Source organism: Rattus norvegicus, chromosome 9 (assembly GCF_021556685.1).
Source record: "Rattus norvegicus strain SHRSP/BbbUtx chromosome 9, alternate assembly SHRSP_T2T, whole genome shotgun sequence".
Taxonomy (NCBI): domain Eukaryota; kingdom Metazoa; phylum Chordata; class Mammalia; order Rodentia; family Muridae; genus Rattus; species Rattus norvegicus.
Window position 1 is genome coordinate 38,863,673 of NC_141542.1, and position 20,378 is coordinate 38,884,050.

General features: G+C 43.4%; 1 protein-coding gene and 1 pseudogene across 1 annotated transcript; both read right to left on the bottom strand.

Annotated features, from left to right (window-relative positions):
* Positions 1-462: 462 nt before the first annotated feature.
* Positions 463-17,326, bottom strand: Gsta1 (glutathione S-transferase alpha 1). Its single transcript, NM_031509.3, has 7 exons — positions 17,294-17,326; positions 12,402-12,509; positions 6,973-7,024; positions 5,943-6,075; positions 4,794-4,935; positions 2,965-3,096; positions 463-1,284 (listed from the first exon to the last, which is right to left on the bottom strand). The coding sequence occupies exons 2-7, from the start codon at positions 12,486-12,488 to the stop codon at positions 1,165-1,167; spliced, it is 666 nt and encodes a 221-aa protein (NP_113697.1). The 5' UTR covers positions 12,489-12,509; positions 17,294-17,326; the 3' UTR covers positions 463-1,164.
* Rpl10a-ps1 (ribosomal protein L10A, pseudogene 1) lies at positions 18,169-18,878 on the bottom strand (annotated as a pseudogene).

Genomic DNA, 20,378 nt, shown 5'->3' on the forward strand with positions numbered 1-20,378 from the left:
CAGCAGCAGTATCTCTATTAGGGATATAACCAGAAATAACTGCTCCCACCATTCCGTCCTAGAGAGGGTTTCAATCTTAGCCATAATTCCTGTCAATGTTACCTCATCTTGAAAAACGGTCTCTACGGATGTACATACTGAATTGGGGTCATACTAAGGTGCCCATAATCTGATTACTATTCTATGGCAAGGGACACACACACACACACACACACACACACACACACACAGAGAGAGAGAGAGAGAGAGAGAGAGAGAGAGAGAGAGAGAGAGAGAGAGAGAGCGCCATGCTACCATGGAGGTAGAGAGATTTGGGTTATACATCAATAGAGCAAGGGATTTCAGCATGACTGACTACCAAAAGGTACTGGGAAGGGGCTAAGAGGAATCCTCTCTCGAAGCCTTCAGAGAGAACCTCGTGCTTCTAGGACTTTGATTTCAGACATACACCTCACCCAGAACTATGTGGACAATAAGCGTACATTATTTTAAGGCATAAGGTTTGGAATACACTGTTCTAGAAGCCTCAGTAATGGGACGCACAGAATGTCCAAGTTTATATTAGGAATACCCCAAGTTTTTCTTACTTTTGTGACAATAAATTCAGAGCTTCGGGGGTGGGGTAAATGACTGTATCTGACATATATATCATTCATGCAGCCCCAGGAGAAATGATTGCTCTATATTGAACACAAATATATTGTTTGAGTAATTAATTTTACAGAAAGGTTAATTAGTTGAAGGAAAAAACTTCTTTACAGTGTAAGAGTACACATGTATGTGTGTAGTCAGGAAGGGCACTCTCCCCACAGAAAGGTTATTTTTGCATAAGGAAGAGTTTGACATGAGGATTTCTCCTCTGACGAGGACCTTACAACTATTTCATGACGATGTTCGAATACCCCAGACTCTAAGAAGCTTGCGAAGTTTTTATTGAGATTCAAAGTAATATCTGAGGAAGTGATCATGATTTCAAATTTTAACTACAACCAAATAGCATCCCAGCAATTCCTCATCAGTCATGTCTATATGAATTAACACAGAAGCATTAGAAAACGTGTTGGCCTCCCAATAAGTAGGGTCAACATTTAGTCAAAATATGCGATTGTTGCAAAGCTTTCGAAGGCTGGCTTTGTGGGTACAGTGTATCCATAGATGCCTGAATTAACTGAAGATCTTAACTGCAGATTCTACACATTTCTCATCCTCTAATGGCTTCCTCTGGCTGCCAGGCTGAAGAAACTTCTTCACTGTGGGGAGGTTGCTGACTCTGGTTCTCAGGGCCTGCAACAGACAAATCCGAGCCTCAGAGAGCAGCTGAAGAAAGAGTTATGGTTTGCCCAGCCCTGTGCCCCTGCCGGGCAAATGACCAACTGAGCCCCTCCATCAGCAGCACGAGGGTAGAGGTTGGAGACAGACACCCAGAGACAATGAAGATGAGAGGAAGGAAATGGACTTTGTACCAATATATCTTAAAGATTCATTCTCTCTGAGTTTTTCCCGTCTTGTTTGGACATTAATCCTGCAGACTCACCACTTCTCTCAGCACATAGATACATAGAAACACCCAAATAGGTAAAAATGATGATTTGGGATAATATTGTCAGAAATGGTAGTAGAAAGGAAACGGGGACACCTGGATCCAGTCACCACAAACCTTCACCTGGAAAGAAAAATGGGAGTAGCAGGGACTGGCAGTATAGCCCAGTGGTACAGCATTTTCTTGGTAGAAGCAAGGTTTACTCATGAGCACCACAGAAAAAACAAAGGCACGTAAAAAGAGCGTGAGGGCCTAGGAATGGCTCAGTGGGCAAAGTGCCTGCTCTGCAAGCATGAGGGTGTGAGTTTGGATCCCCAACCCACATATAACCTAGGAGAGTAGTATGTGTTTCTGCTTCAATGCTATGGTGCAGAGGGTGGAGAGAGACAGCTCTGAAATTTATCGATTAGTCAGCCTACCAGATCTGATGAGGACCAGGCTCAGTGACAGACTATATCTTAAATAATAAATAAATGAATAAATAAATAAGGAAGAAAGAAAGAAAGGAAGGAAGGAAGAAATAAAGAAAGGAAGAAAGAGGGACTGTGATCCAGGAAAGGGGACTACTGTAGAAAGAAATACAATGTTCATTAATGCAGAAGCTTGAAAAAGATCTCTCCAGATATGTTCATTGTAGAAGGACAATGCTGTATCTTTGATAGAGAGAATCCCATTGAAATCAGGATCAAGTCCAAGGTGGGATAGGGTGAGGGGAGAGAGAGTGGAGTCCTGGGGTCTTTCCATTATACAAGAGAGAATATGTGTCCTGAGAGAGTATCCACCTCAGATTTCCTCATGTAACATGATTCTTTTCATGTCTTGGAACTAGAGTCTAAAATCTCATTTTGTAGGTGTGGCTGGAGGAGAGGGGTAGCAGGAAGAAACTGGGATGTTGTAGGTTGTCCTGATGCTGCTTATATTCTGATGTTAATTCTGTTTCCTCAAGAGGTGTTACCTCGGGTGAGCCATCCATCTCATACTCATGTGAACCTTCTCCCCATTTTAACTGATCAGTAGGAGTCTATGATTGGGCAGTGGAAGGGAAAGGTGGGATTGGAGGTTTGGAGCGGGCGGGTAGTGAGGAAAAGAGGACAAGAGGGGAAGGAGAGAGGACTGAAGAGGAGGAGGAGGAAGCTATGATGGACCAGAACCATGTGGGCAGATGAAACTTCCAGGAGCAAGGGTTATTACAGCTGGGGAATAAATTAGCATAGTGTTAGATCTGCCCACTCTAACTATGTAGTTTACAACTATGTAGTTTATAATTCTACACTATGTAGTGTAGAATTGTGTGTTTTTATATTGGGTTTATTGGGGTTGGAATTAAGCAACACTGGAGTTTGCATCACTGTTAACCTTATGGTTAAAATATTGGATTCAATGACATAAGTAAGATATGGACTGTCCCATATGAAACAGAGTACCTTCAGCAGAGGGAAGTTGGCCAAAGCGCTGGGGTCCAGCTCTTCCACATGGTAGAGAACTTGAACTAGGTAAACATCAGCCCTGCTCAGCCTATTGCCAACGAGATAATCTTGTCCATGGCTCTTCAACACCTGAGGAAGTCAAGATGCTAGTTAGATCTTGAAGACAACTGGTATCAGACCTGGGGCCTCTTGAGTTTTCCTGAGCCTCATATCAAATGTCCCTTCGCTCCCTTGTGAGGTGCATGGTGCTTGTCCCTAGGCCCTGGCTCATGATAAAATCACAAAACAGATCTCTGACAATCATTCTGTCACCTGTCCTTCCCTACATGTTGGAGACGTGCCAAACTCCTAGCTCCCACTGCACTACTTCATCCTGATGACCCTAAAGGGGTGAAGCCCTGACATTTGGGAGTAATCCCTCACTGTACTCTGTAGTCTCTTTGTGGGAAGTGGCTTTGCTGTGTGACTGCACCTTTCACACATACATAGACTTTCAGTGACTACCTTCCTCCTCATTCTGCTTCCCAGTGTTCTCGTGTCTGTGGCATCTACAGAAGGCCTGAGCTGTCATCTCTGCGACGTCAGACTCTATATTATGGGATCCTCAGCACTGCTGAAGCATCAGAGGGTTAACTGCATACATGTCTATAATTAATTTTCAAATGCTAGAAATTAAATACCATGGTTAGCTGGTGGGAAGAAGGGTGCATGGGCAGAGACGGGAGGAATGGATACTTACAACAAAGCCAGTACCAGAGAATGCTGATTTTGCCATCAAATAGATGATACACAATGTGTTCTTTAAACTAACTTTGTTTCTTTCTGTCTGCCTTCCCTCCCTCCCTCCCTCCCTCCCTCCCTCCCTTCCTTCCTTCCTCCCTCCCACCCTTCCTTCCTTCCTTCCTTCCTTCCTTCCTTCCTCCCTCCCTCCCTCCTTCCCTCCCACCCTTTCTTCCTCCCTCCCTCCCTTCCTTCCTTCCTCCTTTCCTATTTTTGAATACAAGGTTTCATATAGCCCAGGTTGGCCTCAAGATCACTACATTTTAGCCTTGTTTTGTGTAGCAGAATCTTAGCAGAGCCTTCGTATCTGGCATGAATTCTGAAGTGAAGGCACCTAGACTTTGAAGTGGCCTTTTGTAAATAGTCAGTGATTGTTATTTGAAATTTTAAGAGGTTGCTCTTCTGAGGGATTCTTAGAGCCTTTGCATAAGTTAGTCCCTAGGACATAGATGGTAAACCAGGAACTCTCTCCCTCCCTATGTCTGAGAATGGCTTAGGTAATGGTTCCTTCAGACAACCCCTGGATCAGATAAGATGTTTTGGTATGTGGAAATTGACTTCCTAAAAAGCCTCTTGTGTAACAAAAAGAGGCTCAGAAAAACGGGGTTCTGGTGTCAATTTATCTGAGAAACCTAGGTTTAATCCTGTAGTATCTCTCCCTCTCCTTCTCCATTTCCCCCTCCTCTTCCCCTCCCCCCTCTGCATTAATTGTCCTGTGTAACCCAAAATGCAGACAGTCTTAAGCTGATCCCTAGTCTATAGCATGATGCTCTTAGTAAGTCGGACCCTTGAGATCCTACAAGTTAAGTGCTCATGAATGGCATCCGTGTTCCCAACAAGGGGACGTCAGAGACTTCCTGTACCACATCTTCAATTGAAGACAGATGAGGGGCATCCATGGACTAAAGAACAAGTCTGGAACAAGTGTATGGTTTAACTCACACAGTGCTTGGCGTTTTGTTATAGCATCTTTGGCTGCTCAGGACTGTCCCCTGAGGACTCCTAGACCCTCTGAGCATGGGCAAGGTCAGTGAACTTCCTCTCACCTTTTCAAAGGCAGGAAAGTAACGGTTCCTTGCTTTGTCCTTGATTTTGGCAAGACTTGCCTCTTTCTCCCCAGGGGGAATGTAAGGGTAATGGAGAACTATTTCATCCAGATCCGCCACTCCTTCTGCATACATGTCGATGCTGAAAAACAGACAAGCATCTTGTTAAAACTGTCCTGCCTCAGATTTTACTGCTAAAGGATGTAAAAGGTTGTGGTAAATTCCTTCACCTCTGTTAGTACTGTGGAGCCAGTAATCGCAATCTGACTTTTATTTGTAGCTTAGCAGTACTTTGAGATTTTTCAAAAAACAAACATATCTCTCTAGATAGCTCTGGCTGGCCTGTAATTTACTATGGTGACAGGTTTTTGTCACCAAGTTCAGAGATTAAAGGCAAATGCCACCACCTTCGTAATATTCCACTTTGAAAGACTTGACTGTCTAGCAAGCAATGTTCTTCTCTGCATCCTCTCTTTAACATTTGGCTTTTTTTTTTTACTTTTTTTTTTACATTATAAATAGCTCATCTGTGTACATTCCTGTATGATTATTCCTGAGTATGTATTTTCATTCCCCTTGTGCATTTCTCTATTAATGGAGCTGCTAGGGGCTTTGATGCTTAGCTTTTTGAGAAACAACTCACAGTTCCATGGAAAACTTTAGTTCGAAAAGAGAGGTCCTATCACGGGAGAAAGGAGACCTCAGGATCAGTCTTGGCAGTTTCCACAAAAACCTTCATGCAACCCTAGCATCTCTGCACTGGACTCCATGAGCCACAAGCAGCCTGGCTGTATATAGATTTAGATGGTGACCTGGAACCATGGCTGTGCCTTGTAATGGTCAGAACTAGAAGATAGACTCTTGGGTCCTCCTTCTCCTTACCCTCAGTCAAAGACTTGGCCTCTGTCCAAAGATATTGGCTAAAATATCTCTTCTAAAGACTAAACAAATGGAAACAGGATTCCAACATCTCCTATTCTATAGCAACACTTCTCTAACCCTCATGTTCTTCATCTCCATGGTATTCCTCCTAACGGATGTCAGTGTATGTACATCCAAGCACACAACCCCATTGTGTTCATGAATCCCTTGCCATGGTTATGTTCACTCAAGAGAGGATGAAATCTTTTCCAGAGAAAGTCACCGTACAGGGCTCTCTCCTTCATGTCCTTCCCATAGAGGTTGTATTTGGTGGCAATGTAGTTGAGAATGGCTCTGGTCTGCACCAGCTTCATCCCATCAATCTCCACCATGGGCACTTGCTGGAACATCAAACTCCCATCTATTGGATGAAGCAAAGAGAAAGGGAAAGGAAAATAATTTGTAAAATCTATGGTCAGATATATTTAAAACAAAACAGATTTGATGACTTGATAACTTTCAGTGAAATAGCATTTACATTTTTGTTTTCTGCATCTTTTGTGTCTTTTAAGATCCAGCCTATTACTTTACTGGTATTTTTATTTCATACCACGAACACTAATGCTGTTATCTGTTGACAGGATGTGATGGTGTGTTTATTTCATTTTCATGTATATTTTAGAAAGAAGTTGAAAGAGATATAGTTGTACTGTCAGCAGGTTCCTTTGTAATAAAAAAGAAAGTCCTCAAGTCTCTTGCTGTTCATAATATCAAGACAAGATCATGAATGTGCTTCTATGTAGGTTCCTGTGTGCTTTTCACTAACACAAAGGGACAGTATGTACTGGACAGGCCCAGTGATCGTCACCCATAAGTGTTGGCCTTCTCCCTTTCTCCGCTTATCCTCTCAGAGGATTCCACATAACCAGCATAATCTTTTTGTTAATCCTCGAGCACAGTATTACACGCAAATCAGTTTGTTAAACCTGCCAAAATTCAAGGTAGGTGACTGACTTCTATTTGCTCCTGGCATCAGGTGAGTTGTATGTGGGTGGAGGGCACTGTGGGAACCTGAGCTGACTGCACTGAGCATGTGACAGCAGAGATGGGACCCCCGTGGGGCTCTGGGGATGGTTTCTCAGTGACTACAAAGAGCTTTTCAGTTCCTTTAACTGAGATTTTCAGATCTGCTCACAGAGACTTGTGGTTTACAATCTATCACCTTATCCATCAATGAACACAAGAATTAGGCAGGTTCTTTAATGTTTAAAGTTTCTACCAGAGACTACCCTCAGGAATGTTTAGATCTGTTTCTTACCATTCCTTAGCCTGGCCAGGTCATCCCGAGTTTTCAGAAATTGTTCTTCAAACTAGGAAACAGAAAGAGTAACCAAGTCTTTATTGGTTAATTTCACCTTTTTCATTTTGAAGGCTCCTGTCCATAGGATATATGAAATAAGAAAGCTAATTTTAAACTTGTCAAGAACACAGGTAAGCTAGTCATAGCTAATGGGAACTTATAGCGGGTGTCTTATGGCCAGGAGCTGTCGTCACATCGCTTCACCTTACTGTAGTTGACGTCATCTTTCCCAGGACTCTACCTGTGCTGCTGAGTAAATCATGACTTACAGGAATGCCAGTAGCAGGGAAATGCTGGTGTGTTCTTCTGGCTATGCATTTGTAATATTTCATCCGATCCCAAGGGGGATCATAAGGAACATTGTGTGTCTCCAGAGTGGAATATGGCACGAACGTATGTCTAATATCCTGCCACTAGGCTTCTGCTGTATTTAACAGCACTTATCTCTTCAGGCAGGAGCCTTGCTTCAGTGAGCGAAGCACTTCCTGTTCACTAAACTCTTTTTCTCTTGCAAGTAAAGTTGCCTTTCCTGGAAAATGGGGACACAATAATGTAGTGTTCCTGAGGTAAGAAAGCATTAATATCTCCATACTTTTTTTTTTGTCACTGATCTTTTGTCCTTCTGAATGTATTAGGTTCTTTACACCAACCATGCTACTGAGTCTTCTTGTGTCTCAGTACCCTAATCCATAGAATGCATTTATTTACAATGCCTGTTTTTGGTTGATTTCAAGACTAAATCGCTAAGGCGTGCAAGCCACCTTTAAAACCACCTGTTGTACAGTAAGTGATCAGTAAGCGTGAGACACCATTAGGGTTTGTAAAAACTTTTTATTGATTCTTTCTGAACATCATATCAACGTCGATCCCATTCATCCCCCTATCCCTCCACATCCTCCATCCACCTTGGCAGTCTTCCCCACACAAAACAAGCAAAATAAAACAAAACCTTCCTGTGGAAGCTGTGTTGGGTCACAGTGGGTCTCACAGCTAATCCAAAAAGCTTCACTTGGAAATGTTGGTTGCAATGGGTCATTGGTCTAGTTCGAGGCCTCCGGCTTTTGCCACACTGTCACTACTGGATCCTCATGAGGATTCCCCTCAGAGATTTTGTGTCATGGAGATCCTGATGCTTTGGTTCTGCAGAACTGGCCCCTTCTGAAGCTCCAGCAGTTCATAGGTGGGAGAGATGTGAACCTACTCTAAGCCCTGGCTCTGGGCCTGGGTGGTGGTTGAGTTGTTCAGCCTGCCTTCTTTCCCATACCCATGTCACCAGGGCTACATCTCTTGATTTACACATGCAAGAGATAGAGCTAGCTATCGAGAAGAGGGACTGGCTCTCCAATGCTCAGACCATTGGGGCCAACTCTCCTACACTCCTACGTCTCCTGTTCCCATGCCACCAAATGATCAACAAGGCACTGGGGCAGCACTCTGACCCTCATATCCTCGGGCTGGTTCATCTATACCCATGCCACCAGGGCCAGGTCTACTATGCTGTCCTGGCTAGCTGTGGCCTGCTTTCCCAAGTGCAGTAGCCAGCAAGAGGTGGGGACATCATTAGGATTTCAAAAGATGGATGTAAACACAAAAAACACACCTCTCAACTCAAAGGAGATAAGAGAGAGTTTATTTTGGATCCACGTTGGATTGGCCATGGCCTGAGAACATGGGTTTTGATGACCCCAAGTTTAATTGTTCCAATAGGGAATGAATTTTATGACAGAACAAAGAAGGCACATGTTAAAGGTATATTTAAAATATAGGCGTTGGAAACAATATAGAGGTGGGTTATAGCCATGTGGTAGAATGCTAACTATAGACCTCTGTGCTACCTGATAACATGTCAACTCTTAGGCTGGTGGTGAATCAGCATCAGCGTTTGTTAAGTAAATACATTCCATATTTTTCATCTGTTTATGAGACGTTAGATCTGACACAGAGGTGTACAAAGAATGGACCCAAAGGGGGCTCAAGTTTGTCCAAGATTAGCCTCTGGGTCTGTGGCAAGCCAAACTCTCCATAGTCTTAATCAGTCTCTGCAGACTTAGCTTCTTTTCAGGAATTTTTGTCCCCAGGTACCTTTTGGTATCATCCCTTTTGTTTTTAAATATAGCTTAAACTATTCTCACATTGCTGAAAAAATGTACTTTGTCCTAGAACCATATCTGATCATTTACGTGTTTTCCTGAAATGAGTCATTGTGCGTGTGATGTCTGCTGGGAGCAGGGCCTTGCATCTGCTACAACTCCAGTAGCCATGCATATCTCATAGAGAGAGAGGACAGGTGGATTGTATATAATAATACAAGTTGTTTTGTAGGCAGAACCCAAGGAAAGCCCATGGAACGAGTCATCAAGGCATGTGACTCTTGAGGTTGACATGTTTGCTTGCCCTCATGGCTTTGTCTCATGTTAGCTGGGAGATGGTGTAATCAGTCAGTTAACATGGGAAAGACTTCACTCCCTCATTTGTAAAGTTAGAGGAAGTGTACTCTTCTTTAAAAGAATACTGGAAAGTTTTCAAAAACATTCAGTACCTCACTTGCCCCACAGAGAGCAAATGCCATTACATAATGCCTTAGGGTTACTCTCAGTGACTATTTGACTTTTACAGAGCCATTGGTAGTGAAAATTCAGGACTTTGGGCTTATCGAGAGTGCTCTGTGGATCAGTTTCTTGTGGTACTGTATGATTCCACTAGTGTATCATGCTCTAGAAGCAATAAGAGGTCGTATGATAACCCTTTGCCAAACACCTAGCCCAGGAAAATCATAAGGGGTAGAAAGTTGTTATCCCAGGAGGGTGGGCAAGGTGAGATGGGGCTGGGAGTGTGATGATGATGGTGAGGAGGAAGATGGATGGGGAGATAGTGATCATCCTTTGGATACAGAAGTTCTGAGCCAGAGGTTCCAGGCCACTTGTTCCCAGCAGGCTCTTCAGTCATGCTGAGAGGCAGGAGAGGAAGATGGCAACATTGCTTCTTGCTCTGTCTGTACTGACCTTCCTCTACCCAGAGGGTTGGGAGTCTTGAAACACAAGGCTGTCATCTGGTTACCCGGGAAACCACACATTCATTTGTGTGAAGAAAACAATCTTGGGTGTTTTGACACATTTTTTTTCCTTTTTTCTTCATTGAATTTGAAACAGGATCGGGCCACACAGTAGATACATTCGCAGAGTAGATGTGAATGGGTGGTAATCTGAGGCTTTGGGAAACAGCTCGCCAAGAAGCAGAGACAGTAGAAACTCATGTGAGAGATAAGATCTCATATAGGGACAAGATCTCTCGGAAGTTTTCATGAGTTCTTTTCTCACAAACATGGCCACCCATTTGTGGGATGCCTCTGCCTAGATTGAAACGTATTCCCTTGTAACACCTGTAGAAAGCAGTATCCAGCTGGATCACAAAGATCCCACCAGATTACTGTGCAAAAAAGTTTGAAAAAAAATGCCTTTTAACCATGTTTAAAAGAAAAAAAACTTGATTCGTTTTCATTCATACCGTGAATGAAAAATTCCTATAGAGAAGCTATATCTCACTGTGAACCAAAATCCTGTGGGAAGAGTCTGTCTGTCCAATAGACGTTATTGGGATGTCAATGCTCTGAAGAGTTGGAATTTATAGGTTCAGACTCTAATTCCTTTATCTTGGGCTCGCTTTAGCCTTGTGGAAAAGCCATTCCTTGGCCCACCTTGTATCTGAACTAACATCTCACGATAATAAATAAAAACCTTTTAGAAGCTCTTGACACAGAACACCTTTGACAACAAATGCCCACCAATATATGTTAAACTTAGCTTGACATATTACCTTCTTTGTTCCGTAAAACTATAAAAACCTTTTATGTTGGAACATGGGTGTTGGGCGCAACATCTGTCTGTGTTCCCTGGACCATGTTAACTCACAGTGTGTAGTTAGATAGAACAAGCTATCTCTTATTCCTTTTAAGAGGAGAGCTATGGCTACCACAGCGACAATATGACGTCCAAAGGCAAGCATTCTGTCAGTCTTTTATGGCCCTATACCTCCATGACCCAGAAAAAAAAAATCCTGACTTCTCTAGCTGATATAAACGAATACGTTTCATGCTCAACAGAGGATTGGCATTGTCTCCTGTCCACCTCATCTGGTGTGTGTATTTTCTGGGTGATTACATTCATTTCCTAAGAGTGTATGCTTCAGTCCTTTTATTGTTGACGTGTCTGGGGGTGTGTGAAAGTAATCAGAAACTTATGAGGTTCCTCTTTGTACCCCTCACTCTCAACAGTTGTCAAGACATGGCAGCGGGGCTCTCTCCTGTAAGCCCATCCACACCTCTTTTCTCATCCCTTGAAGGAACTCTCACATCCCATGCACGCATCCACCATCTATACCAACGCTGGGTCAACCACACACTGTGCAAAGGTGCTGTCATAGCTTATAGCAGACTTGCAGAGCTATCCCTGCAAGGAGAACGTATAGATTAAAAACGAGGCGGGAGGACAGGAGCCACAGTGGGACATTGAGGAGCAGTGTCAGGAACATTCCTTTAAAGCTGACAACGTGGCTCTCAACGCAGAAGCATCATTCGTTTGTAGAGAGAAATATCCTGCTCCATTTTCTGCTTTTAGGAATGTCAAACAGCTGGGTGTGGTGAGCATGGCTGTGATCCCTGGCTGCTGGAGAAGCAGAGATATTTTCTGGCTAACCAACCTAGCATGCTTGGTAAGTTCCAGGCCAGTGAACGAACTTGTCTTTAATCAAAGCAAAACAAACAAAACAACAAAACAAAACAATCAGTGGTGACTGGTACCTGAGAAATCAGATGAAATGTTATCCTCCAGCCTCCACATATGTGCCTAACTACATACACTTACGCATCCTTACACCCAGATATATACGCAAATCACAAAGCATAGAGTCTGTGTAAAGGGAACCAACTACAATACACGAAAACACTAAACATTAAAGGCCCTTTAACATCACCAAGAAGGCGATGTTCGTGTTTCTATTTTTTCTTTTAATGGCATAGCTTTTAGGTTTAGCTTTTTAATTACAGTTTAAATTTAAAGAAAGTATATAGTTTTGATAAATTACACGTCTTTTAGTTTGAGGTTTTTTTTTTTTCTTTTTTTCAGAGCTGGGGACCAAACCCAGGCCTTGCGCTTGCTAGGCAAGCGCTCTACCACTGAGCTAAATCCCCAACCCCTTGAGTTTTATTTTTATTCTCTCTCCTTTGTGTGTGTGTGTGTGTCTGTAGTGTGTGTGTGTGTGTGTGTGTGTGTGTGTGTGTGTGTGTGTGTGGCAGTTTTTATCTTAGGTCATTCAGTAAGACGCTTTGTCAGTTCGTGTGAGGAAAGTGTTTGACAACGAGGTCCCACTTAAATGACTCATGCAGAACTTACCTCTACTCCAGCTGCAGCCAGGAGCCACCGGATGGGCTCCATTCTCCCCCTGCCATCGAAGTAGTGAAGGACTGGCTTCCCCGGCATGGCAGCAATTGCTTGAGTTCTCTAAACAGAGATGAAAGCACAGCCTGTTCTAAAAGTCTGTCCTACGAGGGGGTCTGGACAACGGCTGCTAAAGAAGTGTCTGCCTTCTTTAGGGCAGGGTCGGAAACATCCCTGGACTCTGTTCCATGGTCCAAATTGGTACCTATCAGGAGCCACCCTCAGGTTGCACCAAACCAGTTAGTGTCTCCATCAGTTAATATGTGACTTAAAAAAACATAGGATCAGAGTTCAGAGTGGAGGATGATAACATGTGGGACATTATAGGAAAACAAAGTACCAGCAAACTACAGTCTCTCTCTTCCTTCCCCTCCTCTCGGGTCCCTCCCCCTCCCCCTCCTGGTGAAGGTCTAACCCAGGGTTTTTCACTGGCTAGGCGAGGCCTGTATCCCTGAGCCTCATCCCCGGCCCAGATCTCCTCTAACACACTGCCTTTAGCACGCACATGGCCACATGAACTGCCTATTTCTCCATGGCTCAGTTAAGGAACCTGGACATCAGTAAGTTTAATGCAGTGTGCACAATTGCCCTGAAGTCAGGGATGGACAGGAAGAGTCAGAGGGAGGAACAAAGACAAGAAGGATCTGTTCCCTCATAAGCGAACACATCAAACCCAGATGACACGGCTAACACAGCGATGGCCATGGCAGCAGGCACTGTTCAGCCCTTTGGCTGTTAAGCTGCATTTGAGTAAGAACAGAGTGGACTTCAGAAGCTGTGCTTGACCACATGGAGAGAATATGCTAAGAACTACTCAGGTGCCCCTCAAAATAACCAAATTCTCCCCACAGACACAGAATCCTAACTTCTTGCTTCTATGTCTGCTTCTGCATTTGAATGGTGCTCAGTTCATTTTAAAGAATATAGATAGGACCAGGTTAAGGGTGTCCAGCTATGCCATGCTGAGTATTCTTGTCAGCTCATCTTCTCCTTATCCTAATTTTAAAACATAACCTGCTGGGACTATTAAATATTTTTTAAGTGCACTGCTGGAAAGACAGAGGTTTCTGGAATAGCTTGCCCAAATGAAACACTGTTCTGGTTTTAACTCATCCATTTAAAATTTGAGTCTAGGATTTATTTCCTATGGTATTGGTTTTCAAAATGTGTGTGGAAATCTCTAGGAGGGCTATGAAGATCACCATTTTTTTAATGGACTAGGAAAAAGATAAGAAGTACCAGAGACAGAAAGGGTTAAATAGGTGACCGTGCTTTCAGTTCAGTGTGTACACCATACAGATGAATAGATGTGTGTCCATATGCTCAATTAGTCATTGCTAAGAATTAGGAGATCCTGCATGAGTCCAGTGAGGAAATATGACAGCTCCCCATCTCAGGATGCTTGGAGGTAGCATACACACACACACACACACACACACACACACACACACACACACACACAAAACTTAAATAAATTTTAAGAAGCAATGGCCCCCGGGACAGATGGGACCAATGAAGTCGTGGATATAAAACTAAACTCAGGGGCATCACACTTTCCCTCTACAGATCCTAATAGCTGTTACAAAGCATTATATTTGTCGTTGGAGAGCTTTTGATACTGTACAGTTGGAAACACTATCCTTGTCTTTACTAACATGTATTTTTTTTAAGTATATCCACTTGGATTTAAAATAGCAAATTACTTTAAATACCTTCACTTATAACATAGAGCTCCTGAGCCCCAAACTTTATGTTGTAAAATCTATGGTAATTATAATTGCTTCGTTATTTTTATATCTGTAGAAGGTGATTATTTCATGTTCATATTAGGTAGAACGATTGAGCAGGAGGAAGCGATAGTAAAGTTCGAGTGGCTGCAGGTGATTGATCCTTGGGAACACTGAGCCAAGCGGTTCAAATCTGCTTACTAAACCGATTAGCATCTATAGAGGATCACATTACATGACATTTCATCATAACGCCCCGCCCCTCATGCTATCACTCTGCAGTCTCCAAACAAGAGCTTTCTAATGGTTCTCCACCAGGGCAAAGGGTATCACACAGTCTCACAGAGTCAACAGAGAATGAGAACCAGAGAGACCGAATGATTTCATGGGGTCTCACATGTTCTTCAGCCACATCCAGGTCCTGTCAGGGACCTGCCCAACAGGGGCAGCTGTTGGTGCTCCTTCACAGAGGTCTTCAGGGAGTTCAGGGAGAAGCAACACACTCCCGCTCTCAGAGTATTGCACTTGTCCTAGTTACAGGTCAGGGCTTCTCCACGCCACCCTGGAGCCCTCCTGAGCTCCATGCTGCTCTCCTGAGCACCTACTGCCTATTTCCCCAGAGTCCTTCAGCCAAGTCAGTGTTGGAAGAGGGACTAGAGGGAGCATCTAACGCACGAATGCCTTTCTGTTAGCAGGTTTTGGGAGACTTCAGGGAAAGAAAACACAGATAAAGGTTTTCGGTGCTTTACTGTGAGGATTTAGGAACTCAGTGTGAGGAAGATTAATGTTGCTGTATTTGTCCCACTAAGAAAACTTGCTGCTGAGTGAGTTGGGACACAACTTCCATCCCAGTACCTGAGACGTCGAGGCAGGAGGATAAGAATTTGAGCTAAATATTAGCCAGGTGTTTCAAAATAATAACAAAACAGAATACAAGCATATAAAAAGAACACGAAGAAAACATGTGTGGGAAAAAATGAGCTTCTTTTGAAATGAACAAATCCATAAAGGTTTGAAGTAGTAAATTAAAGGAGTTCTATCTCTGGTTAATCCTAACATCTGATTAAGGGTGACACACCTTCAGAGGTAGAAGGAAGTCTCACAGATTAAATCCTTCCAGCTTTGGAGACATATGAACTCAATAGATTTCTAAATCTGGTTCTCCCTTTCCCTTCTCACTGTAGAAAGTTGCACCCTCCCTGCAGAAGCTAATGAACAACACAATAAATCAATAGGCATAACACTCATAGCAGAGACATCACACAAGCATGTTCACCATGGCCTCCGTTCCTGGGAGACTAGTGTGTGTCTGAACACATCAGCCATCCATCATATCTGAAGAAACCATGATGTACCAGCGAAGGATGATTTTCCAACATGGTCCTTTCTCTCTAGAGTTTAAAGATATCCATGTGCCTTGTGGAAACCTGGCAGAGCACAATGTGTTCAACGGTAACCTCACACATGTGTTTTGGAAACCTCAATCCATGAATCCTGATTCAGATGACCAAGCACAAAGAACCATAAGAGAAGGCAAGTGAGCTAAGAGATTGGGGACCTCTCTGTTTTGCATTGGGATGGGGAGCTACTTGCCAGGTACAGAAAACTTTCAAAGTCTGAGATGTCTACCTCCCTCTGGTCACATCAGGACCACATCTCACTCAAACATTACTTGGGTAGCATCTTGCCAGCCTGCTCCTCTAAAATGTCTATTCAATATCCTTCTCCACCAACTCACTTCCTATGAATTGTTAGACCTGGTTACTCTGACATCTGGACTTTCAGAAAACTTCACAGTCTTTCTTTTGTAATAGGTCCCTTTCCCCCAGTGCTAACATTTGTTCTGTGTCATTGTTGACTTCCACATTCTAATGACCTCCACATTCTGGCTACCTGTCAAATGCTCCCGTGTTTGCCCTCTCTGTTAAGAATTCTGAAGTGTTAATCCTTGAGAAGGCAGGTCCTCATTGATCGTCAGGACTTATTGCTTGCCGTCTACTGAGGTTGGGGAGACATATTGGGCTCCCACAGCATGAAGGTAATGCACATGTGAAAAACCACACTCTTTGGTGGTAGAGGTCTGGGGTCTATCTCAACATTCTAAAACGGAGAGGGAGGAAGCCCTTTATAGATTGGGTAGCCAGGTAACAGGGGAAGTGTTGTGTAGTGATTTCCTCTGAACTAAAACAATCTTGGGAAAGGAAGAACTAGCCTTATAATTCTGAGAAAGCTAAGGTAACCTAAGAGACTTAGGAAGATCATAAAAGCTGTAAGATTTACAAGGCCCCTCCCCATGTTTACAAAAGCAGAGAACAAAAGCTGGAAATTTTCCAATGAAGCTTCCTAGAAGCTAGACAGGAAGCTCTAGGAGGCAGCTTTTGAGTCATTACCAATGTCTTTGATTCAGACACACGCCTGTTAGTAACCTCAATCAAGGATTTAAATGTTAGGCAACGGGTTTAGGAGTGCTACTTTTAATCCAAGAAGTTTCCCCATAACACTAGATTGTGTGTGGTTTATGAGGTCCATTGCACTGGTCTATGGTCTGATAGGACAGAATGCAGTCCAAAAAGCTTAATGATCAAAGCATGTGGTTAGACTATAAACATAACTCATTATGTTATTCAAATTTTCAAGCAGCTAAGGAGAGGACCTCGATTTCTTTCCTCATTTATTTCATTTCTTTGTCTTTGTGGCTTGCTTCAGCCTCCCAATTCCCAATTGCACCCTGGTTTCTTCTTTAGAAAAAGCGACTCTAGCTTGAATCCCATGCTTCTTTTTCCTGGACATAATTCCAGGTTGTCTAGGCTATTTCCTACTCTATTCTCGCCTTATTAAGTCAGTTTGCTTCTGAGCATTAAATTCTTATACCATAATCTTCTAAATCCTTTTCTTTTCAAATCTCTGCAACAATGTATCCAGCAGAAATGGAGTCAACAACTCTTAAACTGTCCCTGAGGGAGCTACACCAAGTCTGCATAACCCAAGTATAAAAGAAATGTTTGCTTGTGCTAAAGTATTTTCTATGTACCTAAGGGGTATGTGTGTGTGTGTGTGTGTGTGTGTGTGTGTGTGTGTGTGTGTGTGTTAGGTAGAAAAATTGATTCGATCAGTACTTACCTTGTTAAAAAGCTGCTCCCTCTAAGTTTCACAACACATCAAGAGTTCTCGATGTTTTATAGCTCTTTACTGCATTTGACTAAGCCCTTCCCACTTAAGGGGAGATAGTCCAATAAGGTAAAAGCTGCTCCCACAGTGTCCAGTGGCCAGAAATTTCTATGAAAGATTAGAAGAAAAATGCAAAGTCATGCCTGAGTTGCTAAACAGTTGGTTAATGTGTTTCCCCTCCAATGCTGCCAGCAGAAAGCTGGCAGGAAGTCTTTCAACAAGTTTAACTCTTTGGAAGTCAGTGTAGATGCATTTTCCAGGAAACTTCCAGTGAGGTTTCATAGGTGGCAGGCAAGGGCTAAAGAAAACGGGACATCTCTGTTTCTAAGCTAGGAGGTGCTATAAAGAGCATACCACTAGGGAGTATTTCTGTTGCCTGGCCATGGTAGGGAACGTGCTTAGACTAAAAGGAGATGTTTTTCTTGAGCTTCACATCGACATGGGTGTCCTGGATTTTACCTTCTCACCAAAAGGCCTTCGGATGTGCTCTGTGTTCAGTTAGACTCTTCCACCCTCAGCTACTATTAATTTTCTCAATTATTGTGTCTTGAGTTATTTTCACATTTATGTTTCATTTTTAACATAATATAACATGAGCATAATGTGTTCAATATGATTAATGAATTTTATACATGTCATGTCCCTGTAAAGGGGCCCAAAATATGTCCTTAGTGCCTACTCAGTAAATTAATGTATAACAATTTTGACAGAAAGTGAAATAGTATTGAAAAATCCAAATTATCCATCATTTTCACCCGTCAACTGCCGCTTTTTGTCAACTATGCTGTAGAGTAAGTTATCATGTGTCCCTTTTTTTTTTTTTTTTTGATGGCAGCACCGAGGTTTATTGGAGCATCCTAATACAGATGCTGGGGCTTGCCCATGGTGCTCTTGATGTACAGAGCCCGGACGTTCTGCCAGTTTTTCTTGAGTAAGGACACCAAGAAGTTGACAGCCAGGTGGATGTTGTAGACCAGCTCGTCATCGGTCATCTTCATGTGGCCGACGGCAACAGCCAGACACAGCAACTTCTTCATCTGGAACTTGATTGTGGATTTCACCTCATCCACTTTGGCCACCATGTTTTCATTGTGTGTCAGCAGGGAGGGGAACTTGCCTGCCTTGTTTAGGCCTGGGCCCAGGATACGTGGGATTTGCTTGATCAGAGACTCGGAGGCCAAAAAGGCATCGTACTTCTTGTCCAGCTTTTTGACCAACTTCTTGTTCTTGTTAAGCTTCTTGAACGCCTCGATGTCCATGTGGGGGATATCCACGGCCTTGGCTTTATCACAGTGCTGCTGGTCCCCCAGGACGCACACGGAGAACTTGGGGCGAGGGGTGGACTTAAGCCTGACGGTGCCCGAGAAGCGTTTGTCCTTCTGAGGGTCGTAGTTCTTCAGGCTGATCTGCAGCTCCACCGTCTCCAGAAACTTGCGGCGCTTACGCTGGTTCCCATGCAGGACTTCCCGCACCGCCTCGTAGAGGGTGTCACGTGAAACTTTGCTGCTCATGGGTGCGGCTGTGGGAACCGGAAAAGAAGCCATGTGTCCCTTTCAAAATATACACCCATGTCCAAACCCCAGGATATTTTAAATATGAATTGAATTAGAAAAGGTTTTTAAGAGACAGATGTATTTAATTGGTAGGGAGTCCATCTTTAATAATCTGTATAAAACTTCCAGTGTGGCAGCAGGCACCTCCATAGAAGCAGAGATGTGAACAAGGTGAGCTGGAGAAGAAAGAACTCGGAGCTCAACACCATTTCATCAGACATCTTTCCTCAATCATTAGACATATATGGGTTTTTGTCTGCAGTATTTCTGGGCACTGCCTGCACCCTTGGTGCTCACATAAGCCAGAAGAGGTCATCAGATCTTACACTGGCGTTTTGGATGGCTGTGAACTGCTATGTAGGTGCTGGGAGTCAAACCCAAGTCCTCTGAAAGAGCAGCCAGTGCTCTTACACTGAACCATCTCTCCAGTACCCACACAGATACCTTAAAGACATTCATTCCCAGTCATTCTGGTTTCTGTCCTGTACATTAAACTCTTTCATTTATGGTCTGATACCATCTAAGGGATGCCCATGTGTCAGACGCTAACTCACAGGGAGTAGACAAGATGGAAACACAGAAATAAGACTGAACCATGCACACGGGGCTGAGACAGGAGTGCCTACAGTCTGATCACAGCCATCACGGCCAATTCTCACAGATAAAACTGAGGGACTGAGGAGGGGAAGGCATTTGCCAAAGGGTCTGTGCAGAGAACAGCAGTGGATCTCACAGTAACAGCCTGGGCTGAGAGATGGAGAGGGGCTGGATACAGAGTGCAAGACCAAGGCAGACCTGGGGTGCCGGTGTGAGATCCCGAAAGGATCTGTGTTCTCATCCACTCTCCTTCACGGTACTAACCCAAAGGAAGGCCCCCACATAAATATGTGTAGATCACATACATGTTATTCTTTTCATTTATATAACATTGTTCAGAATTTCCATTCTAATAATTGTGAAAGGCATTGGATAGGGTCACTCTTAGGACTAACTTAAGCTGTCCCAGTCAGAGCCCTTCTCTAAAGCCAAGGGTGACCAGGTACACTTCATTCTGCCCTGTCCGCAGCCACCGTCTCTCGTCTTGCTTACAATGCATCAGGACATGGATCAGTGAGCTAAACCATGCAGGCATAAATGCATGTCCAGAAGGATGGTTAAGCAGTGTCCACTCTATGGAAGCACTTGGTCTTCTCTATGGTGGATCCTCAGGGATTTCTGAAATGCCTTCCTCAGTACAAACCTATTAGTAGCCCCTGAGACATGATCAAACAAGCCTCGTGTGTCTGTGGGATGAGTTGAGGCTGTGCTTGGCAGGTTCTCGGGTGAGAGGTTGCGGTAATAACTATCTATCTATCTATCTATCTATCTATCTATCTATCTATCTATGTATAGTATAAAATATCAGTCTTTTGGAGTTCATTTGGAGGACTGGAGAGATGGCTCAGCTATTAAGACCATTAGTCGCTCTTGCAGAAGATACAGGT